The sequence below is a fragment of the Ochotona curzoniae genome, unplaced genomic scaffold, assembly GCF_017591425.1.
Source record: "Ochotona curzoniae isolate NIBS_2020 unplaced genomic scaffold, NIBS_Ocur_1.0 scaffold_4506, whole genome shotgun sequence".
NCBI lineage: Eukaryota > Metazoa > Chordata > Mammalia > Lagomorpha > Ochotonidae > Ochotona > Ochotona curzoniae.
In genome coordinates, this window is record NW_024467119.1 from 76739114 (window position 1) to 76762350 (window position 23237).

The 23237-nt window shown below is 41.9% G+C and overlaps 1 protein-coding gene across 5 annotated transcripts in view; it reads left to right on the plus strand.

Moving 5' to 3' along the window:
• Window positions 1-23237, plus strand: part of DCLK2 (doublecortin like kinase 2) — a 168475-nt gene that overhangs the window by 89060 nt on the left and 56178 nt on the right. For all 5 annotated transcript variants that reach the window (XM_040966555.1, XM_040966554.1, XM_040966557.1 and 2 more), the window contains exon 3: window positions 18589-18691. In XM_040966555.1, coding sequence (XP_040822489.1) covers window positions 18589-18691 — 103 coding nt within the window. The remainder of the gene's footprint in view (window positions 1-18588; window positions 18692-23237) is intronic.

The window sequence follows — 23237 nt, forward strand, 5'->3', positions numbered from 1 at the left end:
AGACTGCAGCGTAAAACTGGGAAATAAACAGGGGGAATTGTCATCAGACAGTGTCAGATTTGGGCACCAAAACTCATTGTCTTTTCTCCCCGTTGAAGAACTCACCCTCATGCAGTTTACTTTTACTTTAAATTTAAGCTTGACATTGCTAAGCCTAGGGAATTTGAGGTGTAACAAATTCGAAGTGGCAGAGGGGCTGCTAGAAGAAAACTAGTGGATGGTCTTGTGATAGAAGAAGCAAAGGGAGGAGGGAGACCGTTTCATTAAGAGGAAAGGACCACAGACAGGAGCCATGAGTTCTTTTTGAATTATAGAGATAATTCTCCTGGAGCTCTCAGTAGCCCCTGCCATAGCCAAGCATAGTAACAGTGTTGTGTGCATAGAGTTACTGGGGAGTTGGGTTTTTTGAGTGATCAGGCTTTCGTCATCACCTTCATCAATGATTCTCTTAGTCTAGATTTTCTAGGGAGAGAAAAGGGGTGTTCCCTTTCCTGCCCAGTCTTTAAAGCCATGATAGAACCCCGCCCCCTCCCAAATACCAAACAAAAATTTAAAACAGGCCAGCAAGGGAAGCACTGAGCAATTTATTTGAAGTTTATTTTACGTCACCTGGAGCCTCTAGTTAGAAGACCCAGCAAGAACTGTCTACTTTTACACTTGGTTCTTGGGACACATGGTCAGTAGTATCAGGTAACACTGTGTGACCTGCCAGCAGACCAGAAAATCCAGCCAGACTTGCTGTTTCAGAGGCCCTGACCTTCCTGCAGAACTTACCTTCTTCCTGGGGGTGGTCTTCTCCCAAGTGTGGAGGATCTAAAGATGCATACACAAGTGGGTTGGAACATTTCTTTATGGCCAACTCTCAAAAAGAAAGAGAAGGGAAGATGAAAGTAATATGTTCAGGCTTCATGGCTGTCTTTTGGGAAAAAGAGTTCTATTTCCAGGACTTGCTGAGGCTGAGAGGGAGTGCGGTAGGAGAGCACAGGAGAGGCTCAGAGAGCAACTTTAGGGTCTTGTTGTCTGAGGCCCCACAGTTCAGTCTTGACTACCTGGCTATGCTTACAGGGTGCTAAACAGGCAGCAGTAGGATACGTTAATCTCATTTTTGGGAAGGACATAATCAATTCCTAGATAATGTTGTAGGTTTTACCTTTGCTTTTAAAATTTAAGCATCACAATATTTATTAATATGTATTTATATTACTAGAATATCCAATCTGACACAAATACAGCCCTGTCTTAAAATTGTATGACCACAGCTTGCCGTTGTAATCACTTTGAAACAGCTGGCTCATTTGTTTGACCATATCAGTCTCAGAACATATTTAGTATACACTAAGGCCCAAACTTGTGCTGACTTGATGACATTAGTTGGAAGTTAATGCTTAAACTGGATGTGAACTTACCTGCTTACCTCTGATAAAAGTAAGGCATTGAAAAATGGCCTGGCTTCGTCATTTTTAATATGCTTAAGAGCTTTTCTGACTATGAAAAGGCACTTATTTTAGACTCAGAAAGTTTGTTAAATTTTCAGTACTGCCTCAGGAAGACAGTGTATGGTTAAACACAAATCAGAGTTCACTCAGCTCCTCCAAGCTGGCTCTGAGACTTTGAGCAAGTGTCTAACATGGCTGAACCTGTCTCCGTGTAAAATGGGAGTGATGTGATGCCATCACAGCCATGGTCTGGGATGGCATGTACATGAAGAGATGCCTCATGCCAGTTACAGTTAGGTCTTCTGTGCTGGTTGTCTTTCACTTTGCTGCAATGTCACCTTTTACTCCTGTGGTTCTCAGTTGTCTTTTCTGTAGCACTTAATGGTTTCCTTTACATTGTTACAAGGTGACTGAGTCTTAGGGAACTTGTGCTCAGGTTCAGTCTGAGGAATTTGGGGAAAGTGCAGAATGGTTGCCTCACCTGAATTCTTTTTCAAGTCTTGTTCTATAGGAACGAAAACTAAGGGGGGATGCTCACAGGGTGCAGATAATTAGTATAAAAATTATCTCTTTCCTGGAAATATGATCATTGTCTTTATCCAGAAAAACTGAAATTAAAAGATAAGCTTATCTTGAAATCCAAGCACACAGATGGTTTCCAGAATGTTCTTGGAAAAACACATACTGTAAAAACCTATGTGTATGGTTCTGATTTTTTTTTTTTGCACCAAAATTGTCTTTTAATTCAATTTTCCATGAAATTGTTGAGGTATCCAGCTCTGTTTATAGCAAAGTAAGCTGAATTTTTCAAAGTTCTTTCCATCCTATTGTTAGAGATTTTCTGAAGCCAAATCTCAAGCTTCCTCAAGTCTTGCCTGGTGGGTAGTCCTGGAACAAGGAGGCTTCACAGGAGAAGGAAGATGAGGTCCAGTAGTTTTTAATGGAACACACGGGCAGTTGTCTGCGGGTGCCACTGAGAAGCCTTTACTGTAAGTGCTGTCAGCTCTCAGCTTCAGTTCCGTTTCCATAGCAACATGACTGCCAGTTCCTGGCGGAAAGGACTTACAGGAAGCTGCAAAGCATTGCTATTCTGAATGGCTCTCTCCTTGCTGTGGGAAGAGGTGCTTTCCTTGCTGTAGGCCAGCCAGCCTGGACAGAGAACAAAGCAGAGTCTATGCTGACCGTGTTCTGGGCCAGCGGGGGCAGAAACGGGGAGGATCCAGGCCCTTTTTACTGACCTGTAAATTGATTTTTCTGGTGGTGGTTCTTAATATTGTTTTTGAAAGATTTATTTATTTTTACTGGAAAGTCAGATATACAGAGAGGAGGAGATATAGCTCTTAATATTTTTAAAGGTCTAAATGAATTATTATCTTAGAATTTCAGATACATTTCCTGTTACTTTCTAAGCAGAAATTTTTACGTGGAGATGGAACCAATATAAAAGGCAGGGGTGGGGGAATTGAGAGATTCAGGGATAACATTAGTTACTGTGCAGTTATTCTGATTTTACAACTTTCAAGTATCTAGGTTGGCAGGCTGTTTAAAAAAGTGTTCAGGCCCAGCACAGTAGCCTAGTGGTTGAAGTCCTCATTTTGAATGCATTAGAATCCCATATGGGCACCAGTTCTAATACTGGCGGCCCTGCTTCCCATCCAGCTCCCTGCTTGTGGCCTGGGAAAGCAGTCAAGGACAGCCCAAAGCCTTGGGACCCTGCACCTGTGTGGGAGACCTAGAAGAGGCTCCTGGCTTCAGATCAGCTCAGCTCTGGCCGCTTGGGGAGTGAACCATTGGATGGAAGATCTTCTCTGTCTCTCCTCCTCTCTGTATATCTGCCTTTCACCAATAAAAATAAATTAATCTTAAAATAAATAAATAAATAAATTGAAAGAAGTGCTCCCTGCTAGCAGTAGAGCTAGTGATGATGAATCAGAGCCCTGTTAGGTTTGTCCTCTGTTCAGTTCATCTTTTTTTGTTTTTCTTTACATCTTAAAAAGGTACCTTTTTGTTCATAGATGGAAATATACATAGAGGAGTACTATGTGGAAGACTCAAATGGAGTTCCCTTTTGCCATTTGATGAGTGTAATGTGACTATTTCTTGGAGGGGAAAAAAACCAAAGGTATTAATTCAGTTTCACTAAATGCCTGTGCAGCAATTTTAGCTTCAAATAAAAGCCATTTTCTGCACTTCTTGACTGATTGCCTTTAAATCCTTTGAGCAGAAAGCTAGAAATAGTTTTTTTATTTTTAAAACTCTCTGTAGAGACAAACTTCAGCTGAACTCAGAAAATGAGAATATTTGTGAGCAACAAGTGTGGATTTTGATGCACTCTGTAAAAATGAGAGAAAATCCGTTAAAATGCTGTAAATTATACTCTGTTTCCATTGTCTTGTTGTCTTCTACAAAATGTGGCCCTTGTCCCACAAGATGGACATCCTAAGAATACAGAGTCCCACCCTTACGCTGTTGGGAGGTGCTGACACTAGCTTAGTTTTCCACTGAGGTCCTGTCTGGTTTGCTTTTCATGTCTTGGAAAACTTGAATAAAATAGGTCTCAAAAATGGCTCATGGGACACTCATTTTATGTAGTCTCAAGTCTGGATAGCATTATACTGGATATAATTACCTTGATTTATTAGATTTTACTAGATTTACTAGAAATTACTAGATTTCATGAACAATCCTACACATATACACATTCAACCTGGAATAATCACTCAAGAATATTTAATTTGTGACAGAGCTTAAGTGATACGATTTTTTTCCTTAGGTGTTTATGACCGAAATTTAATCACAGATCTGTTGAACATCCAAAAGGAATGACAGTATTTGACTGGTCTGTTCAAAGACTTTTTAGGTTAGTTTGTGATAGGAGACTTGCATCCTAAATGTGGGAGTGATTTGGGCTGCTGGGAGTTGACTGGGAGAGTGGCAGGTGGAGTCTCTGGAGAGGAATAGGATTTGGGCATTTCAGACATCATTCTTTCAGCGGATAGGTGTGGAGTCCGCCCTGTGTGCTGGCTGCTGTGTTGTGTGCTGCACTCACAGCAATTGAGCAGGACAGTGGCTCTGTAGGTATGGAGCTCAGTTCGCTGAGCAGTCTGTGCCCCAGCGACATGTGGTGGAGCAGTGAGGCAGCGCCTGCATTTGGAGATGCATCAATGATTTCTTGGTGGACTTTGAAACTGAAACATGAACATAAAGACATTCCGAATGGACACTGCTACTTATTTCCCCTTAAAATAGTGCTCCTTTTTCTCTCCCAGATTAAAAAGCTCAGTGTGTGTGTGTGTATAAGATCTTTTTAGAAGTTAAAAATATTTGAACTTGAGAGCTTTATAGCAGGAAGAACACTTACAGAAATCCGTTCTACTTTTCCCCCTTTTTCCCTCTGTAACTGAAAAAGATGAAAAACAGGATTTCCAAAGTGACAGCTGGCCAGGAAATGGTGACCCGCCAGAACCCCCAGGTTCAGAATGGAAGTGTCTGTGGAAGGTTACACCGGTGCCCTTACCCTATTGTTTCAAGGAAAGGATTTCTTATGCTTCTCATTTATGCATTGTGCTTTTTTTGTTTTTAAATCAAGTCTCTCCTGCATCTTTCAACCCAGGCCACAGAGAGAATGTTAAAAATGAGGGGGAGGGGTCGCATAAGCTATTAGGAACTAGCACTGAAATTATGGCTGGCACCCCTTCACCCAGACCTAATTAATCTGTCTATTGAAAACTGGAAAAATTACAGTCTTAAATGGCTCTGTTCTTTGGGAAAGCTTAGATGTGCTCCTGCGGGTGCATTATTTCTCAGGTGGATGTTTTGCTAGTAGATCGTATTGATTGCTTTAATTTTGCACTGTAACAGAAATACTAACTTCCCTTGTTATCTAGCTTTCTTTCATAAGATGTGTAACATATATTGTTCTCAAACAGCTCTGAAAGAGTTCATTTTTCCTTGAGTCGAAGATGGGATTTAGACGCAAACAGGAAGAGGTTTTGAGGTTTTCTAAACTAACACACTTACCCTAAGCATTGTTAAGAATGATTTTGGAAGTTATTTGTGATATTATTATTTTTTTCTAAAACGGATTGTTACCTAGTCATATCTCAATGTTAAACCCTAGTTTAATTTAAAATTGTAAAGGGAATAAGCACAAAATCACAGTTAACATGAAACATACTGGAAAATTCAGAATTATCTAATGTTCAAATGTATTAAGTATTTTGTGGGATACTGTTATTATCCAATTAGTTCTGTTTTTAAAAATCATTATTTTCCATGCTACAGTTTTGTAGGTGTAGGGATTCCCCTAATTCCGGCCCCTTTTCCCCTCCCCACTCTGTCCTCTTCCCCCACATTATTATAGCAGTGTAGTCCTCTAGCAACAGTTAGCAAGCTCAGCATTCTGCTATCCACATGTGTCATAGCATTGTAGGTCCAGACCAAGGCAGAAAATCCAGAATCATATTGTTTGAGGTATATTTAACTGTTCTACTGGGAAGCCTGTCTTTACTTAGGAGTAGAAATGCATACTGCAATGTAACTTCACATCCAGCTATGCTAGTTCATTTTATATTATACAGTTCATTTATGAGAAAAATATATATACATGTTCACTTGCTTTGTATTTTGTATGAATGCTGCCTTATATTATAAGAATAATGGTCTTCACTTGGGACAGTTTTGTTGCAAATGGTAGAATTTCATTCTTTTAATAGCTGAATAGTATTCCATGGAATAGCAATGACGCAGTTTCTTTATCCATTCCTCTTTTGATGGGTATCTGGGTTGTTTCCATGTCATCACTATTTTGGACTGTGCTGCTGTAAATATAAGGTTGTAGACCACATTGTCATATGTACATTTCACTTTATTAGGATATATATTCCCGAGAATGGGATAGCTGGGTCATACAGTACATCAATTTTCAGTTGTCTGAGCACTCTCCATACTGACTTCCATAATGGCTGCCATAACCTCCACTCCAATGAGCAATGGGGGAGGGTACCCTTTTCCCCAGCAGGTGTTGTTAGTAGATTTGTAGGCCAACCTCACTGGAGTTACATGGAATCTCCATGTGGTTTTCATTTGTATTTCCCTAATAACTAGGGAGCCTGAGCATTTTTTTCATATGTCTATTAACCATTTGAACTTGTTTTTGTGAAGAACGTTCATTTCTTTTGCCCATTTCTTCAGAGGGTTGTTCATTTTGCTGTTGCTGAGTTTCTGAGGTTTTTTGTAAATCCTGTGTATTGCTCCCCTATCTGTTGTGTTGTGTGCAGAGAATTTTTCCCTTTCAGTCCATAACCTTGTGCTTTGTTGACTGTTTCCTTTGCTATCCAGAAGCTTCTTAGTTTGATATATTCTCATTTGTTTATTTTTGACTTTGACTTGCTGTGCTTTTGGTCACTTCTCTAATTTATCTTAACCAATATTTTTATCTCTTTAGTGCTTCCTATGTTTTCCTCTAATAGTTGGATGGTCTTTGGGTGCAGATTTAGGTCCTAGATCTGTTTAGAGCTGATCTTTGTGTGAGGTGATGGGTTGGAATCTTGTTTCTTAACTTCTTTGGGTTGCTATCCAATTGTCTAAACAGTGTTGAAGAGACCAACCTTTTTCTCTGGGTTATTTTTAGTTCTCTTGTCAAAGATTAGTTGGCTGTACAAATATTAGCTTTCTTCTTTGGTTTTTATTGCATTCCACTGATCTTTTTTCTGGTTTAATACCAGTGCCAGACTGTTTTGACGACCTCTGCCTTGTAATATGTCTTAAGATCAAGAATTGTGATTCTCCTGGCTTTATCCTTATTCTTCTAGATAACTGTAGCTATTCATGGTCTCTTGTGTTTCCAGATGAAAGTTTTTATCTTTTATATTTCTGAGAAGAATGTTGTTGGCAATTGGATTGGGATCACAACGAATTTGTATATTACTTTTGGTAATATGGAAATTTTGATGTTGTTCTTCCAATCCAGAAACATGGTAATTTCTATATCTTTTGATGTATTCTATTTCTTTTTTTCCAGTGTTTGGTAATTTTCATCATAGAGATCTTCCATCTTTGGTTAGGCTTATACCAAGGTATTTAAGGTTCTTCTCTGCTATTTTAAAGATTATTTTTCTTACAAGTTCTTTCTCAGCTATGGAGTTGTTTGTATGTACTAGGGATTTTATCATGAAGTCACGTTTGATTTTATCAAATGCCTTCTCTATATAGTCTTTATCTTCTTTTTGTTAATGTAATTAATTTATTGATTTGCATATGTTAAACAATTCCTATGTGCCAGGGATGAATTCCACCTGGTCCTGGTGGATTATCTGTATGATGTATTGTTGGATAGTAGTTGCTGAGGTTTTTTGCATGCGTGTTGATCAGGGATGTCAGTTTGTAGTTCTCTTTCTCTGTTATATATCTGGATTTGGTATTAAGGTAATATTGGCTTCATAGCAAAAGTTTAGTTATCAGGTTTTTTTAGTTTCTTCGTTCTTGTAATGATCAAGGAATTCTTTTGTAGAATTCATTCTTCTGTAGCACTTTCAACTGTAATTATTTTTCATAAATTTTTTATTAATAAACTATGTCTTGTCTTTTGTTTTTACCTAGCATATAGCAGGCACTTGATTCGGTAGGATGAATGTAGAGAAGTATCATGGCTCCCTTTGACAAGGGAGAGTTGTTTCTGCGTGTGTCAGACTCTGGGCATTTTATCAGATGTTTTACTTTGAAGTTGTACCATTCTGAATAATTGAAATGCATAGTTTCAGTGGATTCTATCCTGTAATGATGAACATTGTGAGGAATTGAAACATACACAGTCTCATATGCAAGGGGTCTCCAGACAGTTCATGTAAATGCTTATTATGAAAAAAATATGCATCGATGTCAAAAATTTTGGCACCAAAAAAACTAACTTTGAGTTTAATTTTTCACAAGCTTTTTGCGAGTTTAATTGAAAAGTTGTTTCCTTTAAGCTTTTATTTATTTGAAAGGCAGAGAGCCAGCTCAGCAGAGATCTTTTGCCTGGTTCATTGCCCCAGTGCCCACAATAGCTGGGGCTGGGCCAGACTGAAGTCAGGATCCTGAAACTCAATCTAGGCCTCCTCTCAGGTAACAGGGACACACATACCTGAGCCATTACCTGCTACCCTTCATGGCGTACTTTTAGCAAGAAGCCAGAACTGCAGGCAGAGCTGGGACTCACAAATCTAGGCACATTGATAGAGATGGCAGTATCCGAAGTAGCATCCTGACGACTGCATTAAGTGACAAACATTGCACAAACTTTTTCCAGAACCCTTGTACTTGTGAAGTATAAGCATGAGTATATAATGACTGCATTACACTTAAAAAAGAGAAAGATATACTTCTGCCTATGGAGTTCTTCAGAAGTTCATTGAAATATATATTTTGAGAAAACTGCACCAATTTTTAAAAATTTTTTAATCCAAAAATTATTTTTTAATTCTTTAGTTTTTAAAAGACCTATTTTTTTTAAAAAAAATGTACAGTGGGATCCATCTTCCACCCACTAGTTCTCTCTGAATGTTTGCAACAGCTTTGGCTGGGCATTGCTGAAGCCTAGGAGCCCAGAACTCCATCTGAGTCTGCCATGAGGATGAGCATGGGCCACCATCCACTGCTTTCTCTCTTTTTTCAGATTTATTTATTCATGTATTGGAAAAACAGAGCTAGAGAAAGAGAGATAGAGAGAGCCAAGCGCCAGTGCCCACTGTTATTGCATCTTACACATTAGATGTCCTGTCCCCAGCACTGGCGCCTGTGCAGCGGCCCCCTCACCCCCAGCTCTTGCTCTGAGTGGCAGCCATCTCCAAATGTGCTGCTCACTCTCTCTCCCTCTACTGCCTGGTGTTCACCCTGGCTGTCTTCTGGCCACCTGTGCTGGGCTGCACGTCGCTCTGCAGGAAAGCATCCAGTGGATTCCCTGTGCCACTCAGTCAGCTAGTGTCCTTCCCCTTGGCAGGCAAAGCCCCGCACAGGTCGGTCAGCTTTCTCTCTTCAGCCTCCTGCACCCTAGCTCTTCCCCTCCCTTCCAGGACTTTTCATGTCAAGAAGCTTTAGCAGATTCTCTCCCCAACCTGTCTGCCTGAAGTGCTTTCCCCACAGATAATCCTATGACTTGCTTCGTTGACTCTTCTACTCTGTTGTTCAAACATCACTGCAGTGAGGCCTTCTCTGACTGCTGTGTTTGGGAGTACAGCCCCTGACACTGCATTTGCTGTTCTCCTGCATGTTCTTTCCCCATAGTGTTGTAGGGTTTTCAAACCAGCGTGCGGCAGTAACCTCAATTCTTGTCTCACAGGAAAGAATTTTCATGCGGACACAGTTTAGTTCTAAGGCAAGATTTATTAGAAGAGCTGAGAAGAAAAGCTTCCATTCTAGTGACAGGAGGAGACTTCAAGAAAGAACCTGTACCTCCTGCCATAGTGGCAGGAGGAAGAGAGAAAAAGATCCTAGACCATAGTGGTCGGAGAAAAGAAAGAAAAGCCCCATCCTCCTGACTGGAAATAGCCTGGATCCGCTTCGAGTACCAAATAACTTGTTGAGTGAAAGTGTGTAAGAACAAAAGTTGAAAATATAAGATAGAGATTAATGGTTACTTTAAAACAAGGTAAGATGAGTAATATTTACAAACAGAGGAATCATGTGTTCCAGATAAGGGAAAACAGTGTGGTGTTGGGTTTAAGGCAACAGTGTGGAAGTGGAGGCTGCTCATCTAATTCCTTGTGTTCCTCATTCATTACTTGTGGTGGGCAGATTTTTCTCCAGATCAGCTTTCTTATTTGTAAAGGAGGACATGATAGGATAAGGACACATTTAAACAGACAGAGAAATATTAGCAAGTGTGAAGCAGAAAGGGCACATTTCAGGAGAGGACAGAACTGCAGAAGGGTACCTGGAGACTGACAGACACAGGAAAGCAACAGACGCAATAGTGTGGTGTTGCAGTGACTGATACCCCAGCAGCATTCAGTAAACTGCGATCTGAACTTCACTGACACTCGGAACTCCACCAGCAACTAGGTGGGAAGGTGCTTTTATTGGAAGCTCAGGAGATGAACTGCCCGTCTTGCTGGTCCTATTGATTTGACCAGGAGCAGAGACAGAACAGCAGATCCCAGGTGGGCAGTGTGTGAACAGGGTGGATTGCACAGCCCAGTCCGCCAGGCATCATTTTGTTTAAGGAGGCAAGGGCTGTGGGGCAGGACTGTGCATGCACCCAGCTGGGAGTGAACTCAGTGAACTGCAACAATGTGGCATCCTACCGGTTCCACCCAAGACAGGTCCAGGTAGTCCTCAAACTTGATGGCCAACAGACCAAGAACTCTAGTAGTGGCACATCAGGCTCCATTTCTTACAGTGTGGCAAAGAATTTAAGACTGAGGGGACAACAGTGAGTTGCGCATGTGCTGAGCTCGGGGAGAACTCACCGAGCTCAATGCATTGCACTAGTTCCACAGGAAAATAATACTGACTATGGCAGTGTACAGGTCAACATTGGTCCTCAGACCTAACGGCCAACAGGTTCCGGCAACAACCTAGCTATATAGATACCTGGTATCTCCCTAATCCTGGGACCTGCTCCAACCAGAAATGGGAGAAAGCTTGTACAGACAACAGTGCAGCCTCAGCACAGTATCACAGGAGGTAGAGAGTGGTGAGCCAGGAGCTGGGGCTGTGCAGACCATGATGGAAATCTAACATAAGATCCCAGACCTGGAACTCGCTGGAGGGAGTGACACAACTGATCGCAAACAAAGAGCTGTGTACCACTTGCAGTAAGTAAGGTCAAACTTAGATGTGTGGCTTAGAAACTTGCCCCAAGGAGAAGAATCTGATAACCAGAAGTACAATGACCAAGAGCAAAAGAAGAGACAGAGGCACAATGAATACTACTGAAGACCCCTCTGCAAAAAAGTAAAACCCTTTGCCAACCTCAGAGTTAGTTGAAGAAGACATTGAGAAAATGGGGGATACAGGATTCAAAACACTTGTTATTGTTATAAAACTTCTTATCAACAACAAGAAGCATGAAAAGCAGGCATTCAAGGAATTCAAGGAATAAGTCACACAGAAAATGAATCAAATGAAAGCTGATGTATCAGAAATGAAGAATGCAGTGGAGCAAATTAGAAGTACAGTGGAGAGTTTCCAAAATAAAATGGAGGCAGAGGAAAGAATCTCAGAATTGGAAGAGATTTCTTGTCACCAAGGGAAAACAAACGAAAATCTGGAAGCAGAGCTGGATCAGGCCAAAAAAAGTATTCAAGATTTGAAAGACACTATTAAAAGGCCAAATATAAGAGTTATGGGAGACCCAGAAGGTGCAGAAAGAGAAGCTGTGTTTTAAAATGTATTTAATGAAATAATAAAGGAAAATTTCCCTAATCTAGAGAAAGAATTGGGAAACAACATCCAGGAGGGGCACAGAACTCCCAACAGGCTTAACCAAAAGCCATCTTCACCAAGACACATGGTCATCAAGCTCTCTTCAATCAAACATAAGGAATATATCCTTAAATGTGCATGTGAAAAAAGTCAACTGACATATAAAGCATTGCCAATTAAACACACAGGAGATCTCTCACAGGAAACCCTACAGGCCAGAAGAGAATGGAGCAACATATTCCAGATTCTAAAAGCAAAAACTTGTCAGCCCAGGATAACATACCCAACAATACTTTCCTTTGTCTTTAAAAATAGAATAAAATTCTTCTATAGTAAAGAAAAGTTAGAAGAATATGCCTCTTCCAAACCTGCCCTACAAATGATACTTAAAAATGTTCTCTTTATAGAGAAAAGGAATAGCACCTACCAAAACCAAAGGCAAATGCAAAAACATCCCAGTAAAATAATAGAAGACTAAATCAATGAACAACCCATTACTAAAATGACAGAACCAAATGACCATTTATTTGTATTAACCCTGAATGTAAACGGCTTAAACTGGTCAATCAAACGTCATAGATTGGTAGACTGGATTTAAAAACAAACCCCATTTATTTGTTGCCTACAGGAGACACATTTCACCAACAAAGATCAGAGACTATATCTCATGGATTTTGATGGGTTTTTTTGTTAGTTTCATCTCTTCAAAACACTTTATTCTGATTAAATTCTTCAGTGACTCAGATCATGCAGTGGCATCATTTTCTTCCTGATGATTCTTGATTTTCTTTTTCATTTCTTCAGCGACACATTAGTCACTCAGTAGCATGTTATTTAACTTCACAGTGTTGTTAATTTATTTTTTTTTCTTGTTTATTTTGTTCTGTGGCTTTTCACTTAAAGGGATGTATAGTAACTATGTAATGGAGACTATTATATCTAGCAACATGTTACTTAACTTCATGGCATTGTAAATTTCTATTTTTCTTCTTGTTGATTTTGTTTTGAGGCTTTTCAGTTAAGGGGATGTATAGTAACTGTGTAATGGAGACTATCACATCTAGATGTGAGGATACAATGCAGTGTGCATCTCTACTTCCAGACAAAGATGGACTTACAACAAAACTGTTTACTATATCTTGACAATAGGTTGCTGGACTCTCTGCCATTGTCTATGCCCACAATGATGGACATATGACTGTGTATAAAGAACTATACTATAGTAATGATATAGGGGAACTCAGTGGGGTGGGGAGGGAATTGGAGAGGGGATAAAGGAAATCCTGGGGCCTATGGAACTGTATCATAAAATGCTAATAATAAAAAGAAGTAAAATTTAAAAAAAAAAAGGAGGGCTGATAATGGCATCACCTTGCAGTCAACCCTAAGGAGGGCTGATAATGGCATCACCTCGCAGTGTCAGCCCCGCGAGGTTTGTTTGGGGTTAGTGGGATCATACATCTCGTAAGATAGAGAATTCAGAGAGGTAAAGTGTTGGTTGCAGGGCCTGTAAGTGTTGTATTGATGGCAGTGTAGATGGTAATTGTGGTAAAAAGCACCCCAGATATGTTATTCTTTGTCAGTAACTTTGTTCCTAGAGGAGCAATCCCATACTGACAGAGGCCAGCTCCAGCCGAGTTCAGAGCTCAAGAAGGGTGTGTGGAGTCTGGGTAAAGAGGAAAGATGGACCGCTTCAAGTTCATGATCATAATGGAAAGTGTAAGAAAGCTGTCCCCTTTATTTATACAGAAACTGTAACAGACTCACACACCAAGGTCAAGTGGGTGTTTCCAAGGCTAATTCTGCCGTTTGTTTCACCTTAAAGCAGGAAGTTCTCAATAGACAGCACATATTAATCAGAAGCACATTCCTACTACAATCCTCATTCTACAACTTTACCTTGACTCAGTTAAAGGAGGAAATGCATCACAGAAGGAAAAACCTAAATATCATAGACAAAAAAACCTTAAAGATTCCTGCTACAACCATGGGCTTAACAACCCTAGATTAGTCTAAAAGCATGTTTTGCAATGTTAGTACAGACATTCATGAGCTCATCCGGCCATATGGTCAATGGTGGTGGCGAGACAGTATGAACTGTTAAAGGCCCTTTTGTCAAGAATTATCAGCAACATCAACTCCCAAGCTCACATTGGTCGTAAAAACCAACTCTGCAGAGGCAAAAAATCATGCCTCAATAGATGACAGAATTCTTAGTGGGGTGGCCAGGTGTCCACGGAACGGGGGGGACGGGGAGAGAGGTGGATGAAACTGCTTTGAGGTAGTTGGAGAGGAAGGGGCCGGCCTGGTAGCGGGATTCTGCAGTGAGATAGAAATAATCCGGACGTTCACTAATTGGTGAATGGATAAACAAGATGTGGTGAGTCCAAACAATGGAAAGTTACCCATATAAACAACATGTTTATTCCTAATACAACATGGAGGTGCCCTGAAGCCAGGCTGTGTGGAAGAAGCCGTTTACAGAATGCCAGCTATGGTGTGGTTCAGTTTATGCAACAGGTCTAGAATAAGCAAAAAGAAAATAGATTCTATGTACCAGGCCTGAGTAACAGGGCATGAGGAGAGTGATAACTAATGGAGATGGGGTTTCTTTTAGGAGTGATGAATATCTTCTAAAACAAATGGTGAGGGTTGCCCAGCTCTGAATATGTTAAAACCATTGAATTATGTACCTTTCATAGGTGAGTTGTGTCATCAGTCAATTGCATTTCAGTAAAGCTGTCTTTAAAAAAAAAATCCACTATCACTTTGAAGGTAGGGAACTCGCAAGTTGGCTTTGTGTGGCTGGTGAAGAGAAAGAATGGCAAGGATTAAGCTGGAAGTCAAGCAGCCTTTCCCCATGAGGAAGCACTGTCCTGGCCAGGAGCAGGCTGTTCACTGGCAGCGCAGAGTGGCCGCATCATGGATGAGCAGTGTTGATGTGGCATTGGCAAGCCTGTTAAAGAACAATGAGAGAGCCCAGCCAAGAGAGCAGAGGCTGAACTACTTGAAAGCTATCGGAAAAGCACTGGATGATAGAGATGGTGGAAGAAAGGAGAAAAGGATGACACCCCAGATTATAGTTTACAGAGGGGATGCATTAGTGCTGCTCCCAGTGGAGCTACAGAGGACAGAAACAGGTTCAGCAGAGCAACAAAAAAATCAAACTTCTGAAAGCCTTATACCCAGTGGCCTGAGCTGAATTCTGTGCGGTATGGAAGCTCTACCTTCTTAATGAACACTGGGGAAGGTGTGTCCTAACCGTGGCTGCTCTGTGTATCATCTGTGCAGTAGATTTCTTTACATTGTAAAAAAAAAAAAAATTGTACATCACTTGGGTCACTTAATGACTTTGACCTGAGTCATTTATATTGTTTCATCTCCTTTCCTTTGGAGGGGATTTATGTAGTGAGCTCCACCCTTCCTCCCTCCCACCAAAAACAGCTAAGTGGCAATCAAGAGACAAGGGATTATGAAATTGTTCAGTCCTTTCAAGTACTAGAGCGGTTGTTTTTAGCTTTGCTGTTGGGAATGGAATTGTTTTTAGAAATGAACTTGTTATGGGGTGCAGCCAGTGAGAGCCAGCACCCATTGACAGTGGGCAAATGAAATTTGGCTGTGTTCTCTACCCTCTGTCCTGAAGGTGGGTCCTAACAGTAATGGAATGTTAATTCCATCCTCAGCCATCCCCCTACATCCTATATTTGCCAGGATATTGGCAGTCCAATTAGTCTAGGTGTTTTTAGCTACAAGCCCAGTTCCTGTTCCCATCCCAATGAGCACTATCAACCCCTTAGCCCACAACACTTAGGTATTCGCTCCTGCTCACCTGTGACTCACCTATCAACTGAGAGGGGACACTATTGCATTGTTGTGTAACCACTCCCCTCACAAGCCCCTTTAAAAGACCTGGGAAGCAGGGGCTCTCACTCTCTTTCTGGTCAGGTGCTTCCATTATTCTGGCACCTTGACTCAGCTGACCCAGGACAGGTAATCCCCTGAGCATGGTCCCTGTGCACTGCTTAGTTGGGACAATGGATATAGTAATGTTGTTTCTGGTTTATATGCTGTCAAGAGTTCCAGGAGAGGTGAGGCCTAGCAGTGATGGAATGTGGGCAGAGAAGCCAGAGAAAGGTGAATGTCTACAGTTTTGTAAGTGTGTCCAGGTTCTTTGTGAGTGTGTCCAGGTTATTTGTTGCATGTCTCTTAGGATAACTTATATTGTTGGAAAAGCTGGGACATAGGTCTTCAGCTTAACAGATGGACTTGAGGGAAATGACCATTTGTTCCCCTTGGGGTTATGTTTGGTTGGATTATGTTTGGTTGGACTGCCATATGAACTTGTGATTTGCTATTGTGCTCTATTATCACCAAGCTTGGTTAATAAAGACTCCTTAATAAACCTTAGACATGCCTGGCGTGATCTCGCACGCACCCCGCAACAAACTCTTACATAGTCCGTTGAATACGAGGTGAAAGTGTTCTCTTTTTTTTGTAATTATTTCTATTTTTGATGATTTTTACATAGTTGATTAGGATGATAAGAATTAAGGGCTGGCTACAGGAAGGTGGGTGAGACCATTATTTCCACGTAGTCTTTTTTTCATTCCTGTATCTGGGGGAAGGGATAGACAGCAGAGAAGCCACACCCAGCCTCCCAAAGGCCTCTGCACCCTGAGATGGAGGGGAGCTAACCGACACCACCCCAGGATCCCGAGTGTGGGGCATGCTCTGAGAGTCCTGCTCATAAGCTTCAATAGTTCAACAGTTCTGAATTGCCTCCCATCTCCCACTCCAAGCACAATGAAATCTCTCCAGAATCTGCTGATTGACATAGTCCACCTTAGAGTCTTCATTTGCCCAGATATTCACTGCCAACACTTGGCTGGAGTAGTTGATCAAGTTGTTCTGTTCTCTGTCCTCTGTTATGATACCAGGTGTCCTCTGCAGGCTCCAGTGTACTACTATATCCTCCATGTGCACCTGGATATGCTGTCCACTGCTCCGTCTAAGCCACTGCGGAGGTTCAGCTCTGACACATGCACTGCACAGTCAGACCTCCACGGTCAGACCATGGAACCTGCAATTCTCTCCATGGTTGGGGTTCTGAGATCCCCAAAGAAACTTCATATGAGGTATCCCAGACCTGATTCTTGTGTGTGCTTGCCAATACAGGGTCTGGCACGGGCAGTTGCCTAAATCAGCCTTGGTGCACACTGTTAGTTGCAATTGCTGGATCAGTTGTCTCCAGCCCTGTCTTCTATGCAAATTAGTGGGTGTTGCAATTCAGCCCATTTCTGCCCACCACACACTCGGCCGTCATGCAAACCAGTGGGAGCTACAGCCAGTCGAAGCAACCCACAATAACCCCTACCAGGCCTGCCCCATGCTCTGGTTCCCATGCTTGCCAGTGTGTCCAGCAGACTGGTCCAGTCTGTCCCACATCCCATTTGGCTCTCATACATGTCAATGGTAATTGAAGTCTAGTTCAACCCAACCAGCCCCACTATCCAGCCCATACATTTGCCAGCAGGTGCCACTCTGTCTAGCCATGCCTGCACCTCCCTCTTGGGTTGCCACTTCAACTGGTGAGCATGAAAGTATTCTTTCTGTGCCCAAGTTCTTGGAAAGCTGGTTCTTGTTGACTGCTGGGTGAAGGTGCTTAGTGGGGTAGGTGTGGACTCTGGGGGGATCTGGAACTGATCAGTGTTGGGAGGGATGCCGGAAATAGGAGTATGTAATGAAGACCACACTTACAGGTGCAGGGCCTTGAAGAGCTCTTGGTGTTAGCCTCATTAGCTGCAGGGCTCACCTTCTGATCTTGGTGGTGATGAAGTTGGGGATGAGAATGAACATTCTGAGCCCTAGTTGTCAGATACCAGTCCAGGCATTTTCCTGTATTAGTTCTGGGAAATGCACACACACACACACACACACACACACACACACACACACACACACACACACACACACACAGTACCTGGGATACTGAGAAGCTAAGTCCACACACACACACACACACACACACACACACACACACACACACACACACACACACACAGTACCTGGGATACTGAGAAGCTAAGTCCAAAAGCCTGGGGGATTGGAGTTGTGAGGGGACAGTGGGAGGCAGACTGAGAACAATGAAGCAAGAGGCTTCCATCAACCCCAGCTTTGCCATTTGTCCATGGGGAAACGACGGAGAAGAATTACATAACCTTGTGTGCATCAGTTTTTGAATTTTTAGAATTCATTTATTTGAAAGGTAAAGTGACAGAAGAGAGAAGGGGAGCATGGGAAAGGGAAAGGAGGAAAAGAGATTCCATCCCCTGGTGTACCAACCAAAAGAATGCATGGCAGAAGCTGGGTCAGGCTGAAGCCTGGAACCTGGAGCTCTGTCTGGGTCTCCCACACGAATAGCAAGTGCCTGGACCTGCGACTTGAACTGGCACTCTGATACGGGATGCTGCTATCGTAATTTGCAGTTTAACCCACTACGCCACAGCCTTCGTATCCTTGCATGCACATGATTGATTTCACCTTTAAAATAGACATCTTTGTGCTTGCCATGAACCGTTGGTTCTGCTGAAGAGAAATTGTGTGAGTGCTCTGTGAAGGAATGTTGTGTGGTATTCAACAGCTTTCTGTTGCTCCTGAACATCATGGGCAAGGCTTGAACTTGTACTTTATAAATGTTTTATTACACTTCTAAGGTTTTTAATTTGGGGGGGGATGATTTTTTTTCCAGGTCACTTGTCTGCAAGATTTTTTTGGTGATGATGACGTATTTATTGCATGTGGACCTGAAAAATTCCGTTACGCACAAGATGACTTTGTCCTGGACCACAGTGGTAAGGCAGCTCATTGACCAAAGCTTGGGATTTCGTCCAGTGGTACATGTTTACATGACAGAGTTTGGAAGGAAGATGCATTGGTAGTAGTCTTTGTTGTTTGTCTGTTTTACAACTCTGCATCCTGAATCACTCCTCCCATGCCCACTTGAAGCCCTCTTTTTGTTATTTTGTGATTTATAACATGGCTGTGCTTTAATAATTATTTGTATTTGAGAGAGAATGGTTCCATCACTAGCTTATCCTTCAATGTCCACGGTGGCCCAGTTGGACCAAGGTGAAGCCATTGGAAACACAGCCCAGGTCTCCCGTGTGATGGGCATGAACCCAACTACCTGAGCCATCAACTGCAGCTTCCCAGGGGGACACGCTAACAGGAAGTTGGAATGGGACTTGAACCCAAGCACTGTGATATGGATTGCAGGTGCTCCAGTTGGCTTCTTAACTACCAGGCCAAACGGCTGCCCATAAGATACTCTTTTGGAAATACTGAAAATACAGAATAAAATGAAAGCTATCCTAGTTGTTAGGAAGAAAGAGGGACAGGGAGAAGCCCAACACCTAATTCAGATTATTCCATTTTTAGCAGTTTAGTTCCATCTGTTCTTACTGTATTGCTTGCCTCTGAAATGGATTTCCTGTGCGCATTCAGAGTGGTGACTGAATCTGCCACCTTAAACGCATGAGTGGTGCTGGGCATCCAACAGATAAATGTTAGAAGTGTAATAGCTACACGCTCTTACGAGTATCTCAGCTTTGATGTTGTTTTGTAACTTTTTAATGACACACATTTTTAATCTATTTTGAAAAAGTATTTCAATGATAGTTTTTTAAATAATTATCTATTTTTATTGGAAAGTCAGATATAGAGAGGAGGAGAGACAGAGAGGAAGGTCTTCCATCTGATGACTCACTCTCTAAGTGGCTACAATGGTCAGAGCTGAGCCGATCTGAAGCCAGGAGCCTCTTCCAGGTCTCCCACACGGGTGCAGGGTCCCAAGGCTTTGGGCCGTGCTCGACTGCCTTCTCAGGCCACAGGCAGGGAGTTAGATGGGAAGTGGGGCCGCCAGGATTAGAACTGGCACCCATAAGGGATCCCGGCGCATTCAAGACAAGGACTTTAACCACTAGGCTACTGAATCTGGCCCCAAATGTATGTTTTAAAACTTCTTTTCCTGAATTTGGGAAGAAATTGGAGTTTTCAACTAGCAGTTGGACTGTTTCAGTGAAAGTGAAAAAAAATAGAGAGAAAATTAAAGAAATTTTTCAGATGTGGTTTTAAATATGTTTTTAACTCTGGAATATTGCTTTACCGTACTGTTTTCAGTGACTAAACTTACTTCTCTAGGACTCAGTGCTGTAGCTGATGGTAAGGACACTTCCCTCCTTAGACCAAATGAAAATCATACATCCATCACATTTCACAGAGGAGAGGGAATTTGGCAACATAGTATTAGCAATGTGTTCATATACATATAATAAAATTGGATTTCGAAAAATTACGTGGAATGGGCTTTTGGCCTAGTAATTAAGACACTTGCTAAGGCAGCTGTGTCCAATATCAGTGTACCTGAGTGATGTTCTCCTGAATTTGATTCCAGCTTCTGGTTAATGCAGACTGTCAGAGGCAGCAACTCAGGCTCAAGTAGCTGGAGCTCTCACCACCACCAGGGAGAACTAGATTGAGGCCCCAGCTTTCTCTTGTGGCCTAAGATAGCCCAACTATTGTGGATATTTTTGAATTGAACCAATGGATGGGTACTTTCTGTCTGCCTCTTAAATCTCAGGCCCCACACAATGGCTAAGTGGCTAAATCCTCACCTTGTACACACTCAGATCATGTGTGGGCATTGGTTCATGTCCTGGCTGCTCCACTTCCCAACCAGCTCCCTACTTGTAGCCTGGAGAAGCAATAGGGGATGGCCCAAACCTTGGGCCCTTGCATCTGTGTGGGAGACCCAGAAGAAGCTCATGGCTCTTGGCTTCGGATTAGCTCAGCTCTGGCCATTGCAGCTCAAACTTCTTAAAGCAGAAAATGCATATTATAAAAAAGCGATGCATGGATTTCAGATCTTTTTGCTTCAAAATAAACATCCTTTTATCCATTTTTCCACAAACGTTTTAATGCACATACTGTGTATTATTATGCCATGTATTTTGAAATTAAATGGTTCTAACTTACTGAAATGATAACAGTAATAAAACACAATGGTTCAGATGTCTAAGGACATCCCTGGTGTGTAGAGGTGGAACACTTTAGAGTTCATTTAAGTTCCAACTTTTAATTCCAGCTTCCTGCTTGTGTTCACTCCGAGAAGCAGTAGGCAAGAGCTGAAATGCATGGATCCCTGCTGCCAGTGTAGGAGGACATCAGGTTTCAGGCTCCTGGTTTAAATTTGGCCCTGCCCCAGATACTGGAGATATTTGTGAGTGAAGCAGTGAATGGGAGATCTGTCTGTCTCTGCTGTTCCAACAAATGAAAAATTTTAAATAAATTATACATTTATTTAGCACTTACTATGTGTGCCCAAGCATTGTACTCATTGCTTTAAGATGTGTATGTTATCACTTTATCAATTATGGTTTTTTGTTTTGTTTTGTAATGATTGGCTCGGATAGAGATAGGGATATTCGTTTTTTCCCACTTATTTCTGATTTTAATTAACCTCCTGCAAAGTGGGGCTGATAATTGTTTGGAATTTTTGCCTTTTAACCTAAAAGGCATGAACTGGAAACCAAGACCTAGGGGAAACACTATGTAAAATGGCCCAGAGTCCAAAGTGGCGGGGGTCTTATCAGTCTTGGGAGGATATTCGAGTTGCTCCTCACAACCACTGTTTCATGAGGTTTAATGTGAGTTAATATGCCTTGTGGTTAGAAGGGTGCCCACCACATAGTAATATGTGTCTTCTCCTGATGTTTTGTTGTTCTTACTACACCGCTACTGTTATGTGGTGAAAGCCAAGTCATGGACCTCATTCCATCCCAGGGTTTACGCACCAGGAGCCAAAGATTGAAAAAAAAAATCTGTAATGTTGATTACATCCCAATTCTGTGCCCTTTAGGCTTTTGAGAACATCATGCATTAGCAATCCATTTAAATGTCCTAGAACTCAACTGGCCTAATTTCAGTGAAGTAACAAAACCAAGAGCTAGATGTGGGCCAGGCATCCATCCTGACTCCTGGCAGACTGGGTGGGGTGGGGTGGGGGTGAAGAATAGTCTCTCTTTAGTTTTAGGGTATTAGCTGTGTTTACATCTCATAAAACAGAGGTCTGAGGCCATGCCTTTAAAATGCATCCAACCTTCCCACACAGCACACCTTTCAACAATGGAACACCTTTAGCATCCATAATGCTAATTAAGTCAGCCAACTTTGATTACTATTCCAAAATGCTAACCAACCTCCCCTGGTGTGTATTTTCCTGATTAGTGTATTTCACATGTTAATTTACTGCTTCTGGGATACAGATGAAAAGTAACTCACCTTTCAATCTTCCTGCATAAATTGCAGTATTTGAAAGTAAATTACAGACAATATGTTATCTAATTTAGCCCTGATAATGAGTTGGTGTACATATTTTATTTGCATCCCAGTTTCTTAAGGTAAAAAAAAACCCTGAAGTTTAGGATCTCACCCAAGTCCTCCAGTTAAAAAATGTCAAAACCATGATTCAACCATAAATCTGAACAGCTTCAAAGCCATGTTCTTAATTATTCAAATGAGATTAGCTGCACTTGTTTTGGTTCTCTAAACAGTGTTTTATTTGGTGGTTCATGGAAGACCGAAAGTATTGTTTAAAGCTAGTTTGCCTTTTTTTTTTTTAAGATTTATTTATTTTTATTTGAAATGCAGATTTACAGAGAGAAGGAGAGACAGAGAAAGATCTCTCATCTGCTGATTCACATCCTCAAATGGCTGCAACAGCTGAAGCTGAGCCATTCTGAAGCCAGGAACCTGGAGATTCTTCTGGGTTTCCCATATGGGTGCAGGGGCCCAAGGATCTGAACCATCCTCTACTGCCTTTCTAGTCCATAGCTGGATGGGTAGTGAACAGCAAAGACTAAAATGGTACCAAATGGGATGCTGGCGCTGCAGGTGGAGAATTAGTCTCTTGAGCCACTGTGCCAGCCCCTCCTTATTTTGATGTAAAATACTTTGGGAAGGTAAGAAATAAAGCATTAATGGGTTCCTAAGGCACAGTCCCAGTCCCTTCCCAAATTAGGCAATTAAGTAATTAAGGAGTGTTATTTAAAAAGGGTTAGAGTTCTAGTTCATAGTACAATTACCATATTATTATGCGCAGCTAATTCTCCCAAGCTGGTTCTTTACAAGGGGAAGGGGAAGGGAGGCCGGAAGAAGAGAGAAATGCCGCACCTCGGGGCCTTTTTGTCTGTAAGGTGTGGGGGCGGGGATTGGGAGGGATTGAGGGCAGGCCCCAGGGGATTGGTGCCTGCAGGTGAATGCCTGGGGATGATTGGTGAGTGGGTGGGGTTGGGAAAGGGGCTGGAAGATTGGGGGTGGGATGCTCAGGTGGAATGCCAG